General features: G+C 37.7%; 1 protein-coding gene across 6 annotated transcripts in view; it reads right to left on the bottom strand.

Annotated features, from left to right (window-relative positions):
* Positions 1-9579: 9579 nt before the first annotated feature.
* The window catches only part of SCLT1 (sodium channel and clathrin linker 1), a 265393-nt gene continuing 263556 nt past the window's right edge, over positions 9580-11416 (bottom strand). For all 6 annotated transcript variants that reach the window (XR_016211963.1, XR_016211964.1, XM_017347573.4 and 3 more), the window contains one exon: positions 9580-10107. Coding sequence is in view for 4 of the 6 variants with exons in the window: in XM_017347573.4 (XP_017203062.3) it covers positions 10045-10107 (63 nt within the window). In the remaining 2 variants the exon portion in view is untranslated. The remainder of the gene's footprint in view (positions 10108-11416) is intronic.

Raw genomic sequence — 11416 nt, 5'->3', positions numbered from 1 at the left:
TTTATTCTGTCTTGTTTCTCCTTGGTGACTGCTTACTTCCATGTTGCTTTCTCTGAGCAAGACCCGAGAGGGAAATAACTATGATTCTTCCTACAAGGTCTTAAAGTTGAATAACCACAATAGTTCCCTAGGGAAATTAAGTCCCCAGGAGCCAAAGGAAGGCCCTATCATTGGCAGTTCTGCAATCTGTGATGGGAAATGTGGCGCTAGGGACTCATGGTTCATGTTTTCACCCGCATTGCTTAGAAAACAGTTTCTACCTTTGAAACATTAGCCATCTGCAACAAACTTTGCAATTAACTTCAAGGTTGAAGTCTCTAATCCTTGTATGATTCTGTTTTAATGCTAAGAACTGCATTAGATAATGTGTTCTAGTGGAGGCTGACAGTTAAGGGCTTTGATGGCCTGGTCATTGAAAAAGAGGACACAAGCAAATCTGTTGTCTGGTCCATTTCCTTGACATCAGCTCTTCTCTGTTGCTGGTTTGGTATGTCTGCAGTGTAGCTTTTCCTGGGTTCTAAAAGATGCTTATTGGGCACTTCCTTTTGGATGTACACAGGTACCTGAGATTTTGGAAATACTTTTTTCCCCCCTGTTAACAGTCATGGGAATTCCTTGTGAATCATCTCTTCAAGTCCCATAGCCAAATGGCAGTAACTGACCCAATATTCTTGGCTTCTCTAGGTCCCAGTGCCACTTGCCATATAGATCAGGTCTCTTCATTTCTCCCATAATTACTTTTAGCAGCAGCCTCTTGTCTGGTTTCCTGGACTCAAGTCTTGCTGAAATTAATCCCTCTCTCCAATTAGGTGTAACTTTGCCAACACTATCTCCATAGTGATAGATAGCAATTTTGTCATTCCAGCTAGCGTTTAGGGGAACTTGCTTTTGCAGATAATTACAAAGTGCTTATTAAATAGCAGGCACTGGTCTGTATTTTACGTATAATAATTTGTTTAGGCCTTATGATGTGAGCTAGGTGTTACTGTCTCCACAGTTTGCAGATGAGGAAATTGAGCACACAGAAATTAAAGGTCAGTAGGCGGTGGAGTTACTGTACACAAATTAAGCCAGTGTTGGGTTAGGCACACTAGACTTTTGCCTCAGAATATAAAAATAGTTCATATAAAGTAGTTAGTGTGTTTCTGAGTATACTGAAGACTCTAAGTATGAACTTTAGGTCAATGGATTCCTATAAAGTAAAGCTAATAATATATTAGGGGACTACAAAAAGTTAGATGAAAAATGGAACTGAAACATCTGATGAAAAAACTTTTTGAAATCCATGCATAGTTTAAGAACTTTTTCAAGACCCCTGTATTAGTTAGACTCTGAGGCTATCCTGATGGATAATAAGCAGCATAGTCTGCTTGTAGTCTTTTAGACCCTGCATTATTCTAGGGAGAATGGACTTAGTCATGTAACATTTATGTAACACACACAGGCATTCACACATGTAAGGGTAAGTTATATGCATTTATGATCAAAGAAAACTGCTGTCAAGAATTCAAACAACTCTGTATCTTGCCACTGCTTGGGAAGTTAATTATTTAAGTCACAGTTTCTTGATGAGCATGGAGTTAGGACTAAGCATTTTAAACTGAAGCAAGCAAACCCTCCAAATCAGTATTTTTGTGATATACAATACTTATAATAAGTCTGGTTATTTTTTATACAAAAATGAGCAAACCTAAATTAAGTAGCAAAGATAACAAAAGGAAAAAAATACCATGTACCGTCACCAATGTGTACCGCTAACTCTCACTACTGCTTGGCTTATATATGGCTGAATTTTTAAAATAGCATAACTATAGGGTAATGTGGTTATTTTATTCATTAATGTGGCTGATCGTTCCAATTTCAGGAGTATTACCAGTATGATACACCATCTTCATGAAGCAAATCTGGTGTCTCTTCCCCATGTAGCAGCTTCAAAGGGAGCTTTCTTTCCCTTTCTTACAGTTTGGCCTCTGCTCCAGTTTTACTGTAGAATTGAGTCTCTCTTTTTTATACCAAATTCTTATTTTGGCCTCAACTACTCACAATACTGTATCAACAACTTTACAGTTTAAAATTATAATTTAATATAATTTTTTTGCAGATTAAAAGTGGTAAAATTGTCATTACTCATTAAAGACATCTAGAAACCTTCAAAGAAGGTACTTTATTATTAGAACTTTGTGTTACCTATATTTTCCACTGGTTATCTGACTTATATTTAGGCTATGGCCATTTCTTTTCTAGGCCTGGAAAAATTAACAAATTCCACTAGGTTTGAAGGTACTTTGTTGTTGTTGTTGTTTAAAAATTTATTTATTTGAAAGGCAGAGTTACAGAGAGAGGTAGAGACAGAGAGAGAGAGAGAGCGAGCGCTTCCATCCACTCATTCACCCCCCAAATGGCCGCAATGGCTACAGCTGAGCCAATTGGAAGCCAGGAGCCAGGAGCATCTTCCAGGAATCCCTAGGACTTAGGCCATCCTCCACTGCTTTCTCAGGCACATTAGCAAGGAGCTGTATCAGAAGTGGAGCATATGTGACTCGAGCCAGTGCCCATATGGGATGCTGGCGCTGCAGACCAGGGCTTTAACCCCTGCCACACAGTGCAGGCCCTGGATAATACTCTTTTAAACTAAGTTTTCCAGGGGCTGGCATTGTGGCACAATGGGTTAAGACACTCGCATCCCAGCAGAGCATTAGTTTGAGTCTTGGGTGCTTCATTTCCCAGCCAGCTCCCTGCTAATGTGCTTGGGAAAGTAGTGGAAGATGGCTGAAATATATGTGAGACATAGCTGGAGTTCCAGGCTCCTGGATTTATTTATTTGAGAGGTAGAGTTACGGATGGAGAGTGGGAGAGACAGAGAAAAGTCTTCCATCTGCCGGTTCACTCTCCAAATGGCCACAATGGTCTGAGCTGAGCTGCTCTGAAGCCAGGAGCCAGGAGCCAGGAGCCAGGAGCTTCCTCTAGGCCTCCCGTGCAGGTGCAGGGGCCCAAGTACCTGGGCCATCTTCTAAAGCTTTCCCAGGTCACAGCAGAGAGCTGGATGGGAAGTGGAGCAGCCGGAACTCAAACTGGCACCCATATGGGATGCGGGTGCCACAGGCGGAGGTTTAGTCCAGTATACCACAATGCTGTCCCCTCTCTTGGTCTCTCTGAGACCTCTGCCTTTCAAATAAGTGAATACATCTTAAAAAAGTATATAAAGTTTTCTAAGTATACATATAATTTTACTGCCAAAAGGACTCTGAGTTAGGGTCAGAGTCAGGGCATAAAGGAAGCTAACAGCTCTGGTTTATTATAAGGCTGATGAATGAAACAATAGTGGTAACATTTTTCAAATCCTACTTTTATTTTCCATCAAGAACATTATTGATCCTTGAACTAAAAAGGAAAAAACAGGCAGTGGTAAGCGTTAGCTGTAAGTCTAGGATGTGTGAAGCACTTGTACAAGGGTATTTAGCTGTGTAAATGAGTTCAAGCCTCCTGATCCAGATGAATTTACATCCCAGGACACTCAGAACCCATCAAGGCTACTTCGGAATGACTATCATCAGCAAACGGGAGAGGTGCCAACAGTATGGATTCTGCAAACTAAAGATGCAATGTTGCTCAGAAGAAGGGATTCTAGCATTGAATAGGTCTGGTTTGAAACAGCTGAGCCACTTCCAGCTGTGTGACCCTGCACGGATCATTTCACTCTTACCATGCTTTTTCCTTTGAAAAGGAAATAATATCTGCCTACCAGGGTTCTTATACTGAGATAATAAATGCAAAATGCTAGCATAATGTCTAGCACATGATAGATGCTCAATAGACAGACATTTTAAATACACATTAGCATGCTTATCATTGATCCAGGGGAACAGTCTCCAATGGATTCTTTTGGTTTTTTACAGAAATATGATTATAACTTTTTCATTGTCTTTTATCCCTTAGAGTTTTTATAAAAGAAGATGCTAGTGTCATAGTTTTAATCATCATAGATCTAAATGGTAACAGTTTCCTTTATACATCATACTAAGTACTGATGGCCTTTTCATTCTTTGAGAAAAGAACTGTGCAGCCACTGAAAGAAATATTGAGTGAAAATTTCCATGATGCCTTATCAAAGAATTAAATGATCTTAATAAACATTAAAAATGCAATGATTACTAAAATGCATGGATTTACTAAGAAGTCTAACATTTTTCTTCTTAAACAGGATTACTAGATTAGACCTGGGAAACATGACTAGTATGGTATAAATGTGCTAGGCGCGGGCTGGGTCTTTCCTAGTGTTCTTATGACAGGGTATAAGCAACAACATAGCTTGGATTAAAAACCAGTTGATAGAAGACAAATCTCTAGAAATTTTACGGTCAGGCCCAAGTACAAAAGAAGAAATTAGAAAACTAAAAACAAGTGTTGGAGATTTATGGGATACTATCAAACAATCCAACACACAGGTCTTAGGAGTTCCTGACAGTGTGGAAAAAGAGAATGCATTAGGAGGCCTTTTTAGTGAAATAATCACAATTTCCCTAATTTGGAGAAAGAAAGGGACGTCCAAGTATAGGAAGCACATAGAACTCCTAATAGACGTGACCAGAAAAGATCCTCACCATGACACATTGTAGTCAAACAATCCACAGTAAAACATAAAGATTCTGAAATGTGCACAAGAGAAATGCCAGATTACTTTCAGAGGATCGCCAATTAGACTCACATCTGACTTCTCATCAGAAAACCTACAGGCTAGGGGACAATGGTGAGATGTATTCTAAGTCCTAAGAGAAAAAAACTGTCAATACAGAATACTATACCCTGCAAAGCTCTCATTTAGGAATGAAGGTGAAATAAAGGCCTTCCATAACGAACAGAAATTGAAAGAATTTGTCACTACTCGTTCAGCCTTACAAGAGATGCTTAAGGATGTGCTACACACAGAAACACACAAACACGGTCATCACTACAAAAGAAGGTGAAGGCCAGCGCCGTGGCTTACTTGGCTAGTCCTCCACCTGCGTTGCTGACACCCCGGGTTCTAGTCCTGGTTGGGGTGCTGGATTCTGTCCTGTTTGCTCCTCTTCCAGTCCAGCTCTCTGCTGTGGCCCGGGAAGGCAGTGGAGGATGGCCCAAGTGCTTGGGCCCTGCACCTGCATGGGAGACCAGGAGGAAGTACCTGGCTCCTGGCTTTGGATTGGCGTAGTGTGCCGGCCGCAGCAGCCATTTGGGGCGGGGGGTGAACCGACGGAAAAAAGGAAGACCTTTTTCTCTGTCTAACTGTCAGAAAAAAAAAGACGGAAGGAAGGAAGGAGGTGAAGGCAGAAAATCTCCCAGTAAAAGTACAAAGGAAATCCAAAGTAAATAATAGGAATATTTATGGAAAAATGGCATGGCCAAGTTGTTACTTATCAATAGTCACCTTGAATGTAAATGGCCTCAACTTTCCAGTTAAATGATATAGACTGGCTGAATGGATTAAAAAACAAGAGCCATCTATTTGCTCTTTACTAGAAACACATCTCACCAACAAAGATACATGCAGACTGAAAGTCAAAGGATGGAAAAAGAAATTCCATGCTAACAGAAACAAAAAAAGAGCTGGTATAGCCATCCTAACATCATACTTTCACACAATAGAAATAGACTTTAACACAAAAACTGTTAGATGTAATGATTAACGGTTCAATTCAACAGGGAGATGTGACTATAATAAATGTATAAGTACCAATAACAGGGAACCTTGCTATTTAAAAGAAATGTTAATAATCTAAAGAGAGACATAGATTCCTATACAATATTAATGGGGAACTTCATTACCCCACTTTCAGCAATGGACAGATCAACCAGACGGAAAATCAGTAAGGAAACAATAGTTAATTGATGCTATAGTGTGAATGGACCTAACAGATATCTACAGAACTTTTTATCCTACAGTTGCAGAATACACATTCTTCTTACCAGTGCATGGAACTTTCTCTAGGATAAAGCACAGGCTAGGCCATAAAGCAAGTCTCAGAAAATAAAAATAAAAATTGAAATCATACCAATATATCTTCTCTGACCACAATGGAATGAAGCTGGAAATCAACAACTCTAGAATTTCTAGAGTCTCCAACACATGGAGACTGAACAACATGCTCCTGAATGAACAGTGGGTCATAGAAGAAATATAAAGAGAAATAAAAAAGCTGTTGAGGAACAGTTGTTTTCTCATAATATTTGTTGAGCTCTTTACTTAGTATATAGTTAATCTTCTGTATATAAAGTTAATGAAAATAGGTCTTGGTAAAAAATAAGAATGGGAATGGGAGAGGGACGAGGAAGAAGGGTGGGAGTACAGCTGGGAGGGCAGGTATGGTGGGAAGAAATCACTATGTTCTTAAAGTTGCAAACATGAAATGCATGAAGTTTGTATATCTTAAATAAAATGTTTCCTGGGGGAAAAAAAAAAACAACAAAAACCAGTTGAGTGACCATAGCTGACTGGTTCTGATTAGTTTAGGGAGTCTGTGGGTGGTTATGTTATAGAGACCGTACTCAGATCTGTTTGATCCTCCTCATCTTTTCAAAGATTTGCATGAAAATATGGCTAGCACTATTATTAAACCTATAGGTGGTATTCACTATAAGTCAAAAATTGCCTGGGGTACAAGAAATACAGAAGTAAAACAAAACAATTTTATACTGAGAGCTAACAAACTAAAGGGCAGAATTAAAAGTTAAAATGACCTCAGCAGGTTCCATTAATGTGATTGAATCAAATAGGGCTAAATGACTAGTCCTGCTTCTGAAGCAAGGATTTGACTTAGCAACAAAAGCTTTTAAAAAGACTTAGAATTTCAGCTGACAATATGCTGACCAATTATCTGTCAAACAATGTGACTGAACTTCAGAAAAAAAGAGGCTAGCATGACTTGAAGTTGTATTAATGGAAGTATAGACTCTAACAGTAATTACCATTTTTCCTCACCTTGAAAACTAATGAGAAATACTATATATGTATATGTAACTACTGTGACTCTCAATGCATGCTTTCCTGTGAGAACGTCAGAACACCTTGGAGTGGGGAAAAGGGAAAGGGTGCATGCTGTGAAGTCCTATCCAACCCTTGGAGATTCTCAGGAGTTGTCCTCCTCCTCCTCCCCCACACTTAGGCAACTACACTCCTTCTGTCCCGGTCCCTCTCAGTCATGATCTAAAACCAGGGAATTAATAATGTACACCTTGAATACAATTTTTTGTTTTGGCCGTAAGACTGATATATTTCCAAGTACACTTGGGTAAATTAGGTGCTCAAGAAAGAACAGATACAAATTGAACTAAATTTTAAGACTAACTGGTTAGCACAAGGACTAGAAAATGAATCCTCTGAGAAAATGATGTTTAAGTTCAGAAAGAACATGTAACTATTTTCAAAAGGCTAAAGAGCTGCCATGTGGAAGATGGCTTGGATTTACACTGTGGCAGAAGATAGGGAGACACATTTCAGTTTAATGTGAGGGAGAATTTTCTAATGGTCATAGTTGTTGGGAAGGGGATTGGGCCATCTCACAGGGAAGTGAGCTGCCCTCCCTTAGAGGTTTTCAACAGCTATGCAAAATACCAAAAGTTTAAGATTTGTTACTAAAGTACTGTACTTGAAGAATGTGTATTTAAATAGAAATAAACTAGAGCACATTCAAAGTCACATCTTATGTCAATCTCATTTGCTCACATTCCAAAATACATTCAGAGCAGAAGTGACAATAGTGAGGTTATACATCGGCAATGTCTTTTGGAAGGTGAATGTTTTGTTGTGAATTCTTGGGCTACAGAGTACTTGTGTTGTAAAAAATCACTTGTAGGGTGCATTTCCATCATATGACTTTTGTTATCTAAGCATACACACATTTATTTTTCCTTCTATGTAAATACTAACAGCACTACATACATTTTTTATAAGTTTAAGGGTTGTCAGGGGACAGATTTTATGATCTTAGGGTAAACCAGTCTTTCTGTCTACATATATGTGTGTGTGTGTGCATTTTTAGGTAAACTATTTTTTAGATTAAATAATTATAAATTTAATATTTTTGGAAAAATGATAAAATATAAAGAACAGAATTTATAGTAGTGTTTCCAGTGTTTTCTCACTGTGACTTGTCTGAGAGTTGGTTTGTGCAGTTATGAAATATTCAATATTTGCTGAATAAATGTATAGCTGAATTACTGTTAATGTTCTGTTACGGTTTCCACACCAGAGGAGAAATTAGGAGATTGTTGGCTGCCCCAATTTGCATATTCATATATAAAGGGAAGAAGAGGTAATCATATCTTCTTTCTTAGGGAGACACAATATAAGAAACATGAATAAACAAAATGAACTAGCTGTGTTATCCTCAATTCCAGATTTATATATTTTCTCTTTTTCCTTCTGATTTCCCCTGTCTCCTAAAACACAGCTCACAAAATAATACTGTCTTTACAAATGAAGTTGACTGATCGAGAAATGTTAAAATCTCCATTACATTTTTACATTATAAATTATTAGCCAATGAAAAACAACCATCATGTTTAGTTCTTTGCTAAACATAGCTCAAGTCTGTTAAAATTCACAGAGGTTAGAAAGGCATATTATCTGCATAATACAGCATATCCTCTTGGAGAATGTCTAAGTGTTCAAGAAGGGGATCCAACTGGAAAGGAAGTTATTAATATAAAGAGTATTAGAGGATTCTTCTTGAGATCACTGAATAAATATAGACATGTTTATTCAGGTCCTGTCCTAAAAACTCAGTTTTGATCTGTTATTAAGTATCTTCCATGTACCAGGAACTATGTTGGGTGCTAAGGATCCAATGATGAATGAAAGTTGACATAATTTTGCTCTCAGGGAGCTTTCAGTCTGTTGTGGAGAAAAACATTTTAAAGAGTTAGAACACACATTTTGATAAGTTATGTAAGAAAAACTAGAGCACACTATTAAGAGCAATGTGATGAGCAAACAATCAAGTCTGGAGGCTCTTCTGAAGAAGTGAGGTTTGCATAGGGATAAAAAGAATGCATGAATGGAAGAGCACATGCAGACTCTGTTGCTGGGAGGGAAGACGATGCACTGAGGGAAGTAAAAGAAGGCCATCAAGTATAGGCCACAACAAATGGAGGGGAAGAGACAGAGGAAGCAGTTAGCCACATTAGCCAAAACAGGCTCCTACTCTTCAATGGCTTTAATTTTCAATGACAGGCCAGAAACTTGAACTTGTTAGCACTATTCCTGAACTTCTAATTTCTCCATTCAGATTCATTATCTTTTATCGGGAAAACAGTAAGAGTCTCCTAACTGGGTATTCAGATGTAAACCTATCTGCCCTAATCACCAGAAACCAGGATACACCAAGCTCAAACTAGGAACAGAGAATAACTCCATGGCTCTATGAAGATCAATAAATCTGCAACAGTTCAATGCTATGTATTCTCTATTTAATTAGTACTGCTTTTGAGTAATTAAAAAAAAAACTCCCCCAATTCTTAGATATCAAATTCTATAAATACTAGAAACCATGTAAGTGAAAAACAAATCACTACAATCATACATTAAAATACATGACAGCATCATTTTAGAAATTGAATAATTTATTATAGTTATGAGTTCATAATGGATTCTTAGGAACTTTAAAAATGAATTAGGAATAACAATTAAGTATAAAATTCCCAAATATTGGAATCTGGAATGTTAACTTCTAGCATTTTCGTAAAAATCTCTTCCTTATGATCAGTTAGAAAATTATGTTCTTCAAGGGAAAAGAAAGGGAAGTTAAAAAATAAACACGTTGATGAAGGCAACGAGTTCTTCTCAGCTGGCTTTATTCTCCATTGAAGCTCAATAGAGGATTTTATTTTCTTTACTCACAGGAAACTGTCACTGTTCTGTTTTCCAATAAACCTCAAAACAGAATGGAAAAAGCTTATGCAAAATGACACAAGCCTTAACCATTCTCTGCAGGCTTTACCGTTTCAATACACTTCTAGTCCAACAGCTTCCCCAACTCTAAAATTCTGTTAGTGAACTATGAATACTTTTTAAATACTTTCCAGATTCATCATGGAGGCTGCTTTTCTTCTCTGTACTGTAATCACACTGAGCTGCAATTAAAATAAACAGTCAGTAAGTAGTTACTTTTTCTATGGAATTTCTTAGATTAATACAAAGTACAATGCAACACAACCTACCATTATTGAAAATAACCTTTCTGGAAGGGGTCTTGAAACCAGTCATTTTTGTGTTCATTTCTATTTTACTCTTGATAATTTATAAAATGTCTATATTACATTAGAGAAATGCATGTGAAACATGGCATTCTATAGCTTACAGTGATACACTTAGAATTCTAAAACATATTCCACAGATAGATGAAGAACATCTTAATCAGAAAAGTATCTAAAAACAAACTAAGTTTGAGCCAGCACAATGCAGGCTTAGAAATAAGTCATAATAGTACAAATGTGCGTATAATACAAAGGGTCTCCCTCTAGTTACTATCCTTCATTCGGTAGTCTTCTCTCCAATTATAACATCGTTTCTAGTTTTGAACAAGCATATTTATAAAAAAGTTCTGAGAATGTATGTACAAACCACCACACATACTTTTGACCTTATTTTTTCTTTCTTCTAAATGATCTACCTTAGAAATAGTTCCATATTAGAAGTACTTTGCGTCTCTGACAGCTGTAAGTAATCTGCCTGTATGACTACTCCAAAATTTAACTGGTCTACTGGCCTGCTAATTGTGGGTATTTGGGTGGTTTTGCTTCAAATAGTATTTTTACATGTTTGCTTCCTTGCAAAGATTTTTCCAGGCACAAGTATGGATTAAGAGCTATATACATTTATATTTTTTGAGAAATAAAGCTAAACTTTTCTCAAGAGACTGCACCAATGTATACATCTATCAATGATATATAAAAAAGTACCAGCACAATGCATTATTATACTTCATAATCTCACACATGAAAAATTACATGTGATTACAATAAACATTTATATTTGTCTTATGAGTGAGGATCAGCATTTTTTAATGTTTATATGCTGTCATCTCTTTTCGGTAAATGTTCTTTACCTGTTTACTGGTCTGCAGTACTGTGTTTTTTCTTTTAAGATTTATTTACTTATTTGAAAGGCAGAGTTAGAAAGAGAGAGAGAGAGAGAGAGAGAGAGAAGAAGAGAGAGATCTTCCATCAGCTGGTTCACTTCCCAGATGGCTGCAACTGCTGGGGCTGGGACAGACTGAAGCCGGGACTCAGGAGCTCCCTGTGGGCCTCCCACGTGGGCGTAGCAGCCCAAGTACTTGAGCCATCCTCCACTGTTTTCTTAAGCACATTAGCAGGGAGCTGGGTCAGAAGTGGAGCAGCTAGGACCTGAACCAGCACCCGCATGGACTGCTGGCATTGCAGG

The sequence above is a fragment of the Oryctolagus cuniculus genome, chromosome 8, assembly GCF_051225735.1.
Source record: "Oryctolagus cuniculus isolate XC-2025 breed Fujian yellow rabbit chromosome 8, ASM5122573v1, whole genome shotgun sequence".
NCBI classification, from domain to species: Eukaryota; Metazoa; Chordata; class Mammalia; order Lagomorpha; family Leporidae; genus Oryctolagus; species Oryctolagus cuniculus.
The sequence above is the reverse complement of the archived record's forward strand: the minus strand, read 5'-3'. Positions and strand labels throughout refer to the sequence as shown.